This window comes from Gastrolobium bilobum, unplaced genomic scaffold (genome assembly GCF_033153095.1).
Source record: "Gastrolobium bilobum isolate Gb01-03AN ecotype WA unplaced genomic scaffold, APGP_CSIRO_Gbil_v1 utg55317, whole genome shotgun sequence".
NCBI classification, from domain to species: domain Eukaryota; kingdom Viridiplantae; phylum Streptophyta; class Magnoliopsida; order Fabales; family Fabaceae; genus Gastrolobium; species Gastrolobium bilobum.
The window spans coordinates 1-17,233 of NW_026899177.1; the positions used below are offsets into that span (position 1 = coordinate 1).

At 29.7% G+C, this 17,233-nt stretch overlaps 1 protein-coding gene across 1 annotated transcript; it reads left to right on the forward strand.

Moving 5' to 3' along the window:
* The first annotated feature begins 13,615 nt into the window (after positions 1-13,615).
* Positions 13,616-16,637, forward strand: LOC133287986 (thioredoxin-like fold domain-containing protein MRL7, chloroplastic). The gene is made up of 5 exons (XM_061485683.1): positions 13,616-13,765; positions 13,966-14,922; positions 15,721-15,805; positions 16,113-16,224; positions 16,365-16,637. The coding sequence occupies exons 2-5, from the start codon at positions 14,066-14,068 to the stop codon at positions 16,466-16,468; spliced, it is 1,158 nt and encodes a 385-aa protein (XP_061341667.1). The 5' UTR covers positions 13,616-13,765; positions 13,966-14,065; the 3' UTR covers positions 16,469-16,637.
* The last annotated feature ends 596 nt before the right edge of the window (positions 16,638-17,233 follow it).

The window sequence follows — 17,233 nt, forward strand, 5'->3', positions numbered from 1 at the left end:
CCATGAGTCAACAAGTTAGGCTTATGATATGAGTTGACTCATCAGATGGATGTTTCCGTTTTTCATTTAATTTCCATTATTTATTTAGCTTTTGTTTTTCATTTAGTTTTCTTCATTTAGTTTACATTTTTCATTATGGGTATATACTATTATTATTTTTATTAATTTATTATTACGATTGTTATTAACCAGTTAAGTGTGAAAAGGAATCTGATTCATGGGGTTTAAAGTAGACATATGGTATTTTATAGCCTAATTTGGGAAGGAAAACTTCTACTATTGTTAACTCATTTAGTTTCCAGTTCCCATTTAGTTTTCATTTTACATTTAATTTCCATTTGTCATTTAACTTCCGTTTTTCATTTAATTTCCATTTTCATTTAGTTTACGTTTTTCATTTATTATACTATTGTTATTAGGGACAAGTTATTTTACCTATTCATATTCTTCCTACCTTTGTCTATCCCTTTCAACACTGTTAGATTATAATCTCATCCAATGGTGGATATTTGCTTCTCACTTCTTCTCACACCTTTTTTCTCTCTTCCCCTTTCTCTCTATGCTTGCGATTTATATTGTAAGAGAAAAATAAAATTATCCAATTAGGAATCGCTTTGAAAAATCATACACAGCCCATACTTGATTTTCACAAAAAGATCTTTTAGTGCGATCCTTGTAAAAATCATGGAAATTAGGATCAGGGACATCTATTTGCATGTGTTTTTTCTTTTTTTCTTTGATCGAGTATGCGTTTTTCATTTTGGAGAAAGAGATTTAGAGAAAAAGGGTGTGGGAGGAAATGAGGAGAAAAAAAGGAAAAAAGAGAGTTTATTTTATTCCACAGATATCCACCGTCGGATGAGATTGTAATCTAATGGTGTTGAAAGGAGTAGACAAAGATAGGCAGAATAAAAATAAGTAGAATAACCTATCTCTTGTTATTAACCAGTTAAGTGTGAAAATGAATATGATTCATGGGGTTTAAAGCAATCATGTGACATCTTTTAGCCCCAACATGAGAAGGAAAACTTCTGCTAATGCTTACTCATTTAGTTTTCGTTTCTAATTTAGTTTCCTTTTTTTTTATTTAACTTTCGTTTATCATTAAGCTTCCGTTTTTCATTTAGTTTCTATTTTCATTTAGTTTTTATTTTCATTTAGTTCCCGTTTTGATTTAGTTAACATTTTTCATTTATTGTTACTATTGTTATTAAACGATTAAGTATGAAAAAGAATATGAATCATGGGATAATAATAAGACATGTAGCATTTTTGTCCTGTAGTGACTTCTCTTTTCTAATTATAAAGATATTATTTTATTATTTTGAATTCTAATGTGGTTTCAACTACTATATTATTTTGAATTTTCATCAATTTAAACAGAAACAAAATAAACAAAATAATAGTAACTTACACTTTATGAAGTGTAATATGTTATTTTTTAAGGGCCAGAAGCTTGATTCACTGATCCGTCCACTTTTGCTCCAAAGGAGGTGAAGGAAAATATCATATTGTATGCTCGAATATTCCGTAAATAGTGGCGGCTGTTGATATTTGAATTATCATGCAAATTAAGCAAAGCATCAGGAAGAACTTTCAATAAAGGAAGTTTTACTTTTCCATTTACCCAGCACAAACCAAACTCTGGTGTGCTGGGTTTATGATTTTTTTTATTTCTCTCCTCGTACCACAAATGTGCTCCGCATTTCTCGCAAACAAAAGTAGGATCCCCCACATCCCAATAATCTTAATAAATACGAACACAGAGAAATCACGATAGATGCATAAATTAGGTTCGAAAGAAAAATGAACAAAATTTAAATTGATGCAAATACCTTCACTGTTAGAAGTAATGTTAGGCACAATGAAATTATTCATATAAGTACCTGTAGCATAAAGAAAAAATGACACGAAGATATTAGAAATCATTTCAATACGAACATTTTGAATATTTTTTCTTGCTATAAGTAGAATTTAATTACTATAGGGAATTTCGTAATAAAAAAAACCACAAAAAAATTGTGATAGTATGTCGTGCGTGCTCATATTAATATGGTTCTGTTGTAAATACATAATGAATAACGTTTTTTTTATCTCACTTTGTTTGAGGGCATGTGTTGCAGCACTACTTCCATAGGTATCACCTGGAGTAGAATATTGTATCCTTTACAACAACAGAAAATTGAAACAGTGTTAATTCAGTTATATGGTTTCACAAAAGTAGTAACAGTATACAGTTACTAATAAAAAAAATTCATTCTGATCATAACTTGTCATGGAGTCAGAATTAGATATCGTAGTAAGAGTTGAATGTATGGACACAACATCATTAACATCTATTCCTATTTTTGAAATTTCAAAAGTTGAGTAATTAATATACCACGCATAAAATGAATGAACAATAAGTAACACATGACAAATTACCTGTTAAGTCTTCCATTCGAGTTATATTGTCTATATTAATAAAACGCCTAGAATTCTTCTTTTCAACCAGTATGCTTTTTTGCCTCATTCTAGCATTTTTGGTATCTATCAAAAAATATGAGGATGCCAATTTTTTGAACCAAATGAATTACGAAGCAAACGATAAAATTAAATACTTACGGAGCTATTTTTTTATCAAACCAAATGAATTTAATAGACACAATTTGAATATTTTGAATACGAACATTTTGAATATTTTTTCTTGCTATAAGTAGAATTTAATTACTATAGGGAATTTCATAATAAAAAAACCACACAAAAAATGTGATAGTATGTCGTGCGTGCTCATATTAATATGGTTTTGTTGTAAATACATAATGAATAACGTTTTTTTTATCTCACTTTGTTGGAGGGCATGAGTTGAAGCACTACTTCCATAGGTATCACCTGGAGTAGAATATTGTATCCTTTACAACAATAGAAAATTGAAACAGTGTTAATTCAGTTATATGGTTTCACAAAAGTAGTAACAGTATACAGTTACTAATAAAAAAAATTAATTCTGATCATACCTTGTCATGGAGTCAGAATTAGATAACGTAGTAAGAGTTGAATGTATGGACACAACATCATTGACATCTATTCCTATTTTTGAAATTTCAAAAGTTGAGTAATTATTATACCACGCATAAAATGAATGAACAATAAGCATAAAATCTTAGATAAGATGACAAATTCCAACATAAAAATCAATTAAAACAGCTGATTTCTTTTTGTAATAATTTTTATATATTTTTTGTAAACTACAGCTACACAAAAAACCAAAAATCTTTTTTCTAAAAAGTTAAAAATTTTAATTTAAAAAAAAAGCAGAATTCAAAAATCAAATATTTTTTTAAAATCTATTTTTTTTTGTAAAAAATATTTCTAAAATTAAAAGGCATAATTTTTTTTTTTTTATAATTCAATTCAAATAAACCCTTAATTATTTTTATTTTCTCACAAAATCAGTTCAAAATAAGTTCAAAAATGGTTTAGAAGCTATTTATATTTCAGAAGCGGTTCATACTTCAGAACCAGATCAAAATTCATTTGAGTATTTAGTTGATTCAATTTAATTTTTAAATTTATTTATAAAATCAGTTCAATTCTTAAAATTAGTTGAGAAAAATGTGTTTCCATTCCATTCGATTCAATTTGATTTGGTTCAATTATTTTACACGTCTTAATAATAATGTAGAATGTGAGGTTTATGTTGTGGAGTCAATCACCCCCTAACAATGGGTGGGAAAACATAGAAGGAAACACAAGCTTTTAAAATAAAGTTTCATTATTTTATTTTAGATAAAAAAGGTTATCACTATAGTAAAATTAAAAGTATCTTCTATGTACCGAAAAAAAAAATATATCTTCTACTATATTTTCTTTTTCGATAATAGATTTGCCTTCAGCTAATATTCTTTTCCCACCATCCATATTTAAATTCAAAATTTTAAACCATTTCAAATTTCGAATTTTAGATCAGACGACCAATTACAACATAAAAAGCAATTAAAACACCTGATTATCCAATTAAAATAATGAATGAACAATAAGCAGCACATGACAAATTACCTGTTAAGTCTTCCATTCGAGTTATATTGTCTACATTAATAAAATGCCTAGAATTCTTCTTTTCAGCCAGTATGCTTTTTCGCCTCATTCTAGCATTTTTGGTATCTATCAAAAAATATGAGGACGCCAATTTTTTGAACCAAATGAATTACGAAGCAAACGATAAAATTAAATACTTACGGAGCTATTTTTTTATCAAACCAAATGAATTTAATTGACACAACCTTTGTTTTATCAAACAGAGAAAGTAATGTTACCGTTAATAATATTACGAAGCTGTTGTCTGTTACAGCTCAACTGATTGTGTACATTGCCTACTTCGTAAAGTCTACATGTTATAAAAAGCAACAATCAGAAACAACATCGAATAGAACTAAAAGGGATTTGAAATCAACCATTAGAACGCAACACAAAAAGAACTCAGAGCGAAATAAAAAATACCTGCTGGCCTGGGTGTCAGTGAACGGAGATAGATTCTCTACAAAAGAGAACAAATACACAACCAATAAACATGTGTTCTGTACACTGATATGAACTCATACACGTTGAAGAAAAAAATTTAATAACATTTACATACGAAGAATTATATCATATTATTTTTTTAGGGTTTAAACTACAAATACTTTTCTACAATTTAACAGTGAACGTAATGTTACCGTTAGTAATATTACGGAGCTGTTGTCTATTGCAGCTCAACTGATTGTGTACATTGCTTACTTCAGAAAGTCTACATGTTATAAAAAGCAACAATCAGAAATAACATCTAATGGAACTAAAAAGGATTTGAAATCAACCATTACAAAGCAACACCAAAAGAACTCAGAGCGAAATAAAAAATACCTGTTGGCCTGGGTGTCAGTGAACGGAGATAGATTCTCTACAATATGACAAACAAAAGCAACTTATCAAAGTCTGCATACGAAGAAGCGCAACTTATGTTCATAGTAAGCATTGTAAAAAGAAATGTATTTATAACAAAAAATAAACATATGAACAGGTCGAAGGATAGCGTTTCGCACTTACCAGTAAAGGGAGACAACACACGACAGCCTGAGAAGAATCACTCAGAATATTTTTTAAACGGTCCGTCCTTCTTCTCTTATTTTGGGGAGTTTGGAAATCTGATTGATGTTTATTCATGACAGCGCCCAACTTGCTGGGAAGAACTTTTGATTAAGAGAAAAGAGAAGATAAGTTAAGAAATTTTTAAACTCTCCTTTATATGTATATAGATGTGCTTCAACGGAAAAGCGAAGAGAAAAGAGAGATACTCCAAAAAAATACCAAAAAAATAGAAAAAAAAAGTCTGCGAGATCAAAAAAGCTCAGTTTCCGGAAATGACTGCCGTATTCGAATTGCAGGTGAAATTAAGATACATAGGACAAAAGTCATTAAGATAGAAGTCATTTAAAATTTAAAATTGATGGGTGCGCTTTCACTTTATAATTTTGGGTAATAAAAATTTAAAATTTACAAAATTACTTATTCGTAAAATTATAAATTTAATTACTTATTCGGTAATTTAATTAAATATATGTTTTGCTTTTTGAGGGAGTAGAAGTGATTTCATCAATGCGTCAGCAATTTCTGGTCATGAAAGACAAATGTCATTATCTGTTTCAACGTTTAAAAACAAAATAACTATATAATAAAAAAATGTAGGCGTTTCGAGCTTCAGATGCTTCCTGGTTCTTGTGCGTAAAGATTAAAATTCGATTTTTAAAAGAAATATTTTTCCCACCATCCATATTTAAATTTAAAATTTTAAACCATTTCAAATTTCAAATTTCAGATCAGACGACCAATTCCAACATAAAAAGCAATTAAAATACTAGATTATCCAATGAAAATTTCGAATTTCAAAACCATATTTATTTATTAATTATTTTTTTATGTCTACCACCACAAATGGTCATTTAATTATTCGATTTACAAATTAAAATTGGATTTTTAAAAGAAATTCTTTTCCCACCATCCATATTTAAATTCAAAATTTTAAACCATTTCAAATTTCAAATTTTAGATCAGATGACCAATTCCAACATAAAAAGCAATTAAAACAGCTGATTTCTTTTTGAATACCAATGTGATGGGCAGTGGGACATTCAATGCCTTGTCTGTCACCACAAATGGTCATTAAATTATTCGATTTAAAAAATTAAAATACGATTTTTAAAAGTAATTTTTTTCCCACCATCCATATTTAAATTCAAAGTTTTTAACCATTTCAAATTTCGAATTTTAGATCAGATGACACATTCCAACATAAAAAGCAATTAAATCAGCTGATTTCTTTTTGGATACCAATGTGATGGGCAGTGGACATTCAATGTCTTGTCTGCCACCACAAATATTCATTTAATTATTCGATTTAAAGATTAAAATTCGATTTTTAAAAGAATTTCTTTTCCCACCATCCATATTTAAATTCAAAATTTTAAACCATTTCAAATTTTGAATTTTAGATCAGACGACCAATTCCAACATAAAAAGCAATTAAAACACTTGATTATCCAATTAAAATTTCGAATTTCAAAATCATATTTATTAATTAATTATTCTTTTATATCTGCCACCAAAACGGTCATTTAATTATTCAATTTAAAAATTAAAATTCGGTTTTTAAAAGAAATTCTTTTCCCACCATCCATATTTAAATTCAAAATTTTAAACCATTTCAAATTTCAGATTAGACGACCAATTCCAACATAAAAAGCAATTAAAACACCTGATTATCTAATTTATTTTGTTTGTCAGCTCTCTTGATTCTTGATTGTTATGATATTTGAATCAAATATATAAAAAATATAATGTCTTTGTTATATCATTATTGTGTATATATTATTTAAAAAATAACCTTAACGAAATTGTGAATTGAATGACAATCAGATCTTCAACAATTGTGAAATTTGTTTTTGTTTCTATTGATCGCCATTAATAGAGATCGTGAATGCATGTCCGTGAAAAGAGTTTTCTTTTTATTGAATTTAAAATTTCAAATTTCAGATTGTGCAAAATAAATACATAATTTCGAAATTTAATTGATAAACCATTTAAAATTTCGAATTTCAGATGAGATAACCAATTCCAACATAAAAAGCAATTAAAACAGCTGTTTTCTTTTTGGATACCAATGTGATGGGCAGTGGGATATTAAATGCCTTGACTGCCACCACAAATGGTCATTAAATTATTCGATTTAAAGATTAAAATTCAATTTTTAAAAGATATTCTTTTCCCACCATCCATGTTTAAATTAAAATTTTTAAACCATTTCAAATTTCGAATTTCAGATCAGACAACCAATTCCAACATAAAAAGCAATTAAAACACCTGATTATCCAATTAAAATTTCGAATTTCAAAACCATATTTATTAATTAATTATTCTTTTATGTCTGCCACCACAAATGGTCATTTAATAATTAGATTTAAAAATTAAAATTTGATTTTTAAAAGAAATTCTTTTCCAACCATCCATATTTAAATTCAAAATTTTAAACCATTTCAAAAAAAAATATGCATTAAAATAGGAGATAAAATTTCTTTACATATAAAATTAATATCAAAGGTCATAATACATTCCATATGAAAAATCCCAGTAGTGTAAAAATTACATTACATATAAAATTATTAGGTATATGAAAAATCAAAGGTCATAATACAGGTTTCACAACAATGGCTTGTTTTTTTTTTTAGTGAATAATGGCTTACTTGTTTCAGATTCTGTTCTAAGTAGCCTTTGAAAGAAAGAAATATTTTGTTTACTTTCTTTTATGTTAATATGCGTTCAAAGAAATCTAAAAAAAACATGTTATAAACTCGGAGAATAATGTTATCTTTTTAATATATATTTTTTTTGGAAATTTTATCTCCTATTTTAATGCATATCTTAAATCTCCATTTTAAAAAAAATCATAAATTATGCATTAAAATAATATCGTCTTATTTAAAATGACATAAAATTATGTTATTTAAAATAACAAATATTTCCCCTATATTAAAATTATTCATTAAAAAGATATAAAATTTTGTAAACCTAAATCCTCACCAACGAAACTAAAAGGGTGTCTTATATTTATAAAAAAATAAAAAGTGTGATATTGATTCTGATATTGATTCAAAGGTCGCAATCCTTTTCCAGAGCCCAATTTGGAGTTGCGTGAATTGAATCTGAAACGTTTTTTTTGAGTTCTAAGATATCTAGTCAATTTCAGTATAGAATACTATTCTTTTCTCTACTATTGAAAATTAATGAAGATTATTATTTTTTCCTTTACTCAAACTTTGTGTTTTTAATATTACTATTATATTTGTTTTTGTCAAAATATCTATTATTCATTGCTTCATATTATAAAATGCATATCTAAATAATTTCATCATAAAATATAAATAGACAACTTATAATTAAAAATGTCATTAATTCCTCTAAATGAAAAGAAATAATTCAAGAAAAAGTAAAAGAAACAAAAGAAAATCCCTCCCGTTCGCACTCTTCTTCTCTTACAGTACAATTAGAGCATTGAGCAATTGCAACTTCAGCGCCTTCGTGCAACTTTACCCTGGCATCGGCTCTAGAAGGAAGAGGAGGAGTGGTTCCATGCAGAGGACTCGTCGTACAAAGTGATGTTAATGGTGAATGTTGTCTTTTCTTATTCACTGAGTTAGAAGAAGCAGAAGCATCATTTCTGTGGACTCGAATTTCCTTTTTTTCCATCAGACACAAGTACTTCTTTAGTGCATGGATGGCTTGACCCTGACCCTTGTGCTTCTTTTTGTGCTCCTCTTTATATTTTTTATCATGTGTAACATGATGACTCTTTTTGTGTCCTTTCATAAACCCAAATAATGAGAAAGCATGTTTGAACTTACCTTGTACGTTTGTTCCTCTATCATTCTTCTCGTTGCTCTTTCTATTTTCTTCATCTAATGACTTTAGCATGTGGGGGGTTAAACATTCCATGGAGTTGGTGGAGAGCGTGGTAATGCATTGGAGACATGGTGTATTGCGTCTTTTATAGAATGGGAGGGAGACCATTCTATGAATTTTTCTCAAATCATACATATCTTTGACCTAATTAATAGAAAAATCAAAAAAAAATATTAGATATCTCAATCAAATCCGTTCTACATGAATTATTTTCGCAGGATATATGTTAAACAAGTTAAATTTTTTTTCTCAAATCATACATATTTGACTTAATTGAAAGAAAATCTGAAAAGAATGTTAGATTTCTCAATCAAATTAAATTAAAAGAGGAAACTTATATGATTGTTTTACATGAATAAAAGATATTATTTTATTGAAAAATAAAATATTTTATTTAATTAAAAAATAATAAAATTACTTTTTTAAATAAAAAAATATGAGTCAATTTGAAGGCTTAGAGATCAAACTTGTTAAAATAGGTTTGTGACTTGATTTCTAAACAATCTTTTTAAAAATCGAATTTTAATTTTTAAATCGAATAATTAAATGACCATTTGTGGTGGCAGACAAGGCATTGAATGTCCCACTGCCCATCACATTGGTATCCAAAAAGAAATCAGCTATTTTAATTGCTTTTTATGTTGAAATTGGTCATCTGATCTAAAATTAGAAATTTGAAATGGTTCAAAATTTTGAATTTAAATATGGATGGTGGGAAAAAAAATTCTTTTAAAATCGAATTTTAATTTTTAAATCGAATAATTAAATGACCATTTGTGGTGGCAGACAAGGCATTGAATGTCCACTGCCCATAACATTGATATCTAAAAAGAAATCAGCTGTTTTAATTGCTTTTTATGTTGGAATTGGTCATCTGATCTAAAATTCGAAATTTGAAATAGTTTAAAATTTTGAATTTAAATATAGATGGTGGGAAAAGAATTACTTTTAAAAATCGAATTTTAATTTTTAAATCGAATAATTAAATGACCATTTGTGGTGGCAAACAAGGCATTGAATGTCCCACTGCCCATCACATTGGTATCCAAAAAGAAATCAGCTGTTTTAATTGCTTTTTATGTTGAAATTGGTCATCTGATCTAAAATTCGAAACTTGAAATGGTTTAAAATTTTGAATTTAAATATGGATGGTGGGAAAAGAATTACTTTTAAAAATCGAATTTTAATTTTTAAATCGAATAATTAAATGACCATTTGTGGTGGCAGACAAGGCATTGAATGTCCCACTGCCCATCACATTAGTATCCGAAAAGAAATCAGCTGTTTTAATTGCTTTTTATGTTGAAATTGGTCATCTGATCTAAAATTCGAAATTTGAAATTGTTTAAAATTATGAATTTAAATATGGATGGTGGGAAAAAAATTTCTTTTAAAAATCGAATTTTAATTTTTAAATCGAATAATTAAATGACCATTTGTGGTGGCAGACAAGGCATTGAATGTCCCACTGCCCGTCACATTGGTATCCAAAAAGAAATCAGCTATTTTAATTGCTTTATATGTTGGAATTGGTCATCTGATCTAAAATTCGAAATTTGAAATTGTTTAAAATTTTGAATTTAAATATGGATGGTGGGAAAAAAAAATTCTTTTAAAAATCGAATTTTAATTTTTAAATCGAATAATTAAATGACCATTTATGGTGGTAGACAAGGCATTGAATGTCCCAGTGCCCATCACATTGGTATCCAAAAAGAAATCAGCTGTTTTAATTACTTTTTATGTTGGAATTGGTCATCTGATCTAAAATTCAAAATTTGAAATGGTTTAAAATGTTGAATTTAAATATGGATGGTGGGAAAAGAATTACTTTTAAAAATCGAATTTTAATTTTTAAATCGAATAATTAAATGACCATTTGTGGTGGCAGACAAGACATTGAATGTCCCACTGCCCATCACATTGGTATCCAAAAAGAAATTAGTTGTTTTAATTGCTTTTTATTTTAGAATTGGTCATCTGATCTAAAATTCGAAATTTGAAATGATTTAAAATTTTGAATTTAAATATGGATGGTGGGAAAAGAATTTCTTTTAAAAATCGAATTTTATTTTTTAAATCGAATAATTAAATGACTATTTTTAAATCGAATAGTGCATATTCGTGTATAAATAGGTATTTGGAACAACATATGTTCGTTTGCTGATCAGCTTCTTTGGGCACATTTGTAGCGTCTCTATTTCGTTCTTTTCTTTGTCCTCAAAGGCTTTGAGCCAATATTACCTCATATACGTTTGGTTATGTATTCCAAGTATGATTTTATTAAGGATCTTAATCCAACTAAGGAGGAGTGGAGGATTAAAGCTAGAGTTGTTAGAACATGGAAGGTTCCTAATTTTCAGCAAAAAAAATTTGACGACAACGTAGAGATGATTCTATTAGATGAAAAGGTATTTGTTTTTGTTTTGTTTTTGATATTACTGTTGGTTTGCGGTCCATGTTTTTAAAATTTACTAATCTATGCATGCGTTTTGTAGGGTGGAAGGGTTCACGCTGCTGTCAAGGGTTCTTTGCATATCCGTAAAAAAATTTACAAAGGAGAAGTTTATTTCATAAAAAATTTTGGAGTTGGTTTGAATAGTGGTAGTTTTAGGCCAACTAAGCATGATTATCGTTTGTCTTTCAACTTGAGGACTGATGTAAAATCCACTATTGATTCTGCTATTCCCACCAATGGATTTGATTTTGTAGATTTTGACGTTATAGAGAAAGAGTCTTCTGATTTCCCTTATTTAGTAGGTTTGTAGATTTTGACCTGTTCATGCTGTAAGTCATGCTTTTGTTGTTTGTGTGACGATATCATCTGTCTAACCATCCTTAATGTGTAGATGTCATTGGTTTAGTCTCTGGAATAGGGGAAGTTCGTGAGCATATTATCTCCGGTAGGAAGACAAAAATGGTTGTCGTGGAGCTTGATAACCTCAGGTATCTATTGATTATTTGTTATGTGTTATATTCATTTGATGTAAAATTCTATTTCGTGATTTGTTGCAAAAACTGTGCAAGTAGGGGTCACAAGCTCGAGTGCACTCTCTGGGAGGACTACGTGGACTAGGTGCAACAATTTTTGGGGAGTAATCAGTCTCCTCAAAACGTGATGATAGTTCAGCTTGCTAGAATAAAGGGTTTCAGGGGTGAGTTCACATAAATATTTGATTATGATTTCATAATGGAATGTTTTAGTTTATTTCCCTCCTTATGGTTTTGAAATTAATAATAAATTTTAAAGGAAAAATTGGAATAACAAATACAAAGTATACGACGAGGATAATTATCGATCCCAGTGTACCAGAGATTGTCGACTTCAAAAAAAGGTGCGAGCTGCTGTTATCACCGAAGCACGGACAAGCGGTTTGAAAAAAAATTTGCGTGTCGGACACGTGTCCGACATGGACACGCTCGGACACGCGTCCGACATGCGGTCAACTCTCCGACACGTTCCGACACGTTTTTCGGACACACGGTCAACTTTTTAGGACACGCTCGGACACGTTTTTTTTTTTTAATTTTAATTTTATTTTGTTAACTAAATATAAAAGAAATAATTTATAAATTAATTTTTTTCTGTTATGAAATTTGACATGAAAAATTAACAAAGTACAAAAAATTATTTATATTTATATTTATGTTATGAAATTTAAATATTTGATTGGTTATATGACTTATTATGAACGCTTATATGTATTAAATATAAATTATATTATATATATTAAAATTTTTATTTAATATCAAAACGTTTCCCAACGTGTCCAAATATGACATTTTTTAGAATTAACGTGTCGGCGTGTCGTGTCGTGTCCCGTGTCCCGTGTCCGTGTCCGTGCATCATAGGCTGTTATTCCATTATTCTGCTCTTTTCTTTATTTTATTTATCGCTGATTATTTGTAATTCTGAATTATTCATCTGCCATAAACTATATAATTTCTTTCAATAATTTTTTCTTTTCCAATTATTATTTATATATTGTTTATGATTCATTTCGAACAGCAGCAAATACCAATAGTGCTTGGCGGACGATATTTTACAACTATTGTGAGTATCGGTTGGGCATATTTCTTATTATATTGCTGTCAACATGACATTTAGATTATTTTAATGGAGATTTTGCTGTCAACAATGAAATTTACTGTGTTTAAATTATTATATTCTTTTTTTGTTCTTACCTTAAAAGTTACACGTTTATGTCATACGAACAAATCGATTTTCTTATTAATTCGTTTACGGGACAAACAAACCGATTTATTCTTTCTCTTCGCCTCTCACGGGTAATCAACTAGTTAAAGAGTATATTAATGTTTCACTTTTTCATATCGCTGAGGCTCAAGATAATATAAACTATGGGTTTTATTTTTCTTATGTTGCATGAGACAAGTTGTCTCATGCAACACACAGAAAATGAGTGGGACCCGCTAAAAAGGAAGAAAGAGAAAATAAAGAAGCGGGTCCCACTCATTTTCTGTGTGTTGCATGAGACAACTTGTCTCATGCAACATAAGAAAAATAAAACCCATAAACTATTGACTTCTCTGTGTGAACGGCCCAAAAATAGATTTATTTTCTTATATACACGAGAAGGCCCAAATGAGAATTTTGGTCCAAATCGACATCTATAGTGATTGACATGAAGTGGCGATAGATGAAGCAGAAGAGCATAGAATAGTTATCAGAAGCGACGAGTGACGAGAAGGAGAAACTACCATTATTCATAGAGCTACACTCATATTAGTGGCTATTGGTCTCTAATTACGGGCTTCTGTTGAATCATTTCAAAATATAGTAAGTAAGGGAGCATTTGGGTTGTTTTGGCCTCCTGTTTGTTTTGAGCACCACCTGTTTGAGAAAATAATCCAACCATGAGTTTCAATTTCTTTTAATTTTATGATTTTCTAAGTTCCCTGTTTATTTTCTCAACAATGATTGTCACAATCTTCTCCCTTTCTATTCTAAAATTTTATGTTTTTCTTTTTAATAACCAGGCTAAGCAGAAAGCAGAGGAGAGAGAGAGAGAGAGAGAGAGAGAGAGAGAGAGAGAGATGTTTTTGCATTGACAACCTTGTTTCCTGTTTGATTGTGAAGATGAAAATGCTATTTCTCCAAACTGCTGTCCTGCCTAGACCTTTTTGTGCAACAAAATTTGATGCTAGTTGGCATCCCATGTCATTAGTTAATGTTCAGAACCCTAGTTTTGGTTCTGCTCATGTTGTTTCTCATTTAGGATCCTTATTTTATTCCCCTGTATCTACCCATCACATTGTAAAGTCTAAATCATGCTCCGTTTCAAGAAAATCTCATTCAAAACCTGAACCTGAACCTGAACCTAGCTCCAACCAAAGAGCAAGACCTGAGGCAACAAGTCCCCAACCTCAAGATGTGGTATCCAGCAATGATAATAAAAGTTCTGCCGAGAACTTCCCCACAATAATTCCAAGGAAGAAGAGGCGTGGGCGTAGAAGTGAAGCAATGGCAGTGGAAGATTTTGTACGGGACTCACTTGAACGCACTTTTGATGCAATTAGGCAACAGAACTCGGATGTTTTGGAGAATCATGAAAATATAATGAAGGGAAATGTTCGTGATGATTCTGAATCTGAAAGCAATGATGATGATGATGATGATGATGATGAGGAGAAGGAGAAGGAGGAGGAGGAGGAAGAGGAAGAGGAAGATAATGGGGATAACAGAGGAAAGAAGATGATGATTGAGGAAGAAAATCAAAACTGGCCATTGGATGCTGATGTTGGGTGGGGAGTAAGAGCTTCTGAGTATTTTGAGAATCATCCAATAAAGAATGTTGTAGGGGAAAATGGTGTTGAAATTGACTGGGAAGGGGAGATTGATGATAACTGGGTGCGGGAGATCAACTGTTTGGAGTGGGAAAGTTTTGCTTTTCATCCCAGCCCATTAATTGTCCTTGTCTTTGAACGGTATAACAGGTAAATTCTACTGTTATGTGGTTTTTGATCATTAAAATGGAAAGAGAAATTGGATCATTTGTAGAACACCAAAGGAAGTGTGAACCTTGATATATATACCGATTCTTCTATCCTCACTTTTAAAATAAAGCATATGGGAGTATGGAACACCTTGTTGGTTGGTTAAATTGAATACTTTTTTTCCATATCATTAGAATTAGGGCCCAAAGTGATGATATGGGCATATGGCTTTTTGCTATAATGTCCTGAAAACAGTTTTCACATTGTCATTTTAATTATTATTATTTTTTCGTTTGAAAGATTTCCGTGTGTGAACTGTGAAAGTAAAAATAAACTTTCTTTTCATTGAAGTGAGAAACTGGATGTCTCCATTTTTAATTTTATATTTTGGTTCTCTTCTCTTTAATTAAATTTCTTCTTCTATATAAAAAAATTCAATTTTTTTGGAAGGGTTTATGGTGGCAATAATTTACTACACATTTTTCTTTTAAGATGTCAGTTGTTACCAAAATGTTATTGCCATTTATTGAGAGGCACCTGATAAGGCAATGACACTTTTTGTTTTTTTTTTTATAAACAGGCAATGACACACTTAATTGAGTGTAGAATGCATAAAAAAATTTATTTGAAAAGAGTTTCTATAGCACTTGTTGTAGTTATATATTTTGTGTATTTTAAAATTTGAATATATGAAAACGCCGCCTTACAGTAATGATATGTTGATAGCGATTTTAAATAAACTTTTTATTTATTGATAACTAAATGCAGGCTTTGGGGTTTAATTTTGTTATTCCACAGGGCAAATGATAACTGGAAAAATTTGAAAGAGCTGGAGAAAGCAATTAAGGTGTACTGGAGTGCCAAAGATCGGTTGCCTCCCCGGGTATGGTCAATTTTTATTTTTTTGGTATTCATGGTCAAATTTTTGTACTAAAACTGCACTTCCATGTATTACATACTTGAAATGAAAATAGCTTTTTATCACTACAAAACAAACCTCCCTTCTGGTCACCACTAATTAGATTTATATTTCCTGTTATTTATCAGCATAGGAATGTTACAAAGTGATAACCTCACCGTTTTATTACCTGGAGTCTCTTATCTTTTTCATTACCATATAATACATTGCATTCCTGTTTTGGATACAGTTGCTGTTGATGTTGATAATACATTAAATTTTCTATTTATAGGCGGTTAAGATAGATATTAATATCGAGAGAGACTTGGCTTACGCTCTGAAAGTTAGAGAATGTCCTCAAATTTTATTTTTAAGGGGGAACAGGATCGTGTACAGGGAGACAGGTGAGATTGTTGATCTTTCTCATCATATTTTTATATATATTAGAGACTTAGTTTTTGTTTGGTTGGTACCAACACATGCACATTCTCTTTGTCTAGGATTCTTCTATCATATTGATGTGCTGTTAACTATGCCTTTGCAGAACTAAGAACTGCGGATGAGCTGGTTCAGATGATTGCATTTTTTTATTACAATGCGAAGAAGCCTGCATGGATAGACGATAAGGCCTTGTATTCACGTTATTAATTAATTTCGAGAATGTCACGTAGCCTTTGTTAACTTGAAAGTTATAATTATCTTTGTAACGAAACAATCAAAATTCGCAGCAATTTTTATTTTCTAAAATTGTAATGACTGATGAGGATAATGGATAAAACTATGGCGTCAGGCACTACCAAATTTATAAATTTTCTGTAGAAGAGATAAGCATACATTTTCATTGTTTTATCTTCTGTGCACTGCCAATGGAGTTGAGTAACTTATGTCGTATATTTTTGTTGATAAATCTTCACAAAAACTATATTTTGAGAATTATTGTCAAATATTATAACTTTTTATGATTATATGGTTGTAAAAGTAGTATATTATATTATATATTTGTTCCTTGAACAGACTTGTTAGTTGTAGATTATTCAAAGGTATACGCAGGTTGGTTCAAATATTACTTCACTGCCATCTATATAAAAGTAATACAAAAATAATTAAACTAAAAATATTTATATAATAATTTGAGGTTGACATAATTTGTCCTTTTAATGTTGAGTAAATGTTTATTTTACTGGGCAAAAAAAGTAATTTATTATTTTTTAAATAAAAAATTATGAATTTATGGCTATTTTGAAAATAATTACACGTTTATTGCACAATATCATGCCTAATTTAGGCGTTATTAAGAGGCAGTCACACCTAATTTAGGCGTCACTCATCAGGTGTTGACATGTGTCACATTTTTTTTTTTCAAAAAAAACATTAATAATTTAATCATAAAACTTCTAAAAGCCATAACTTTTG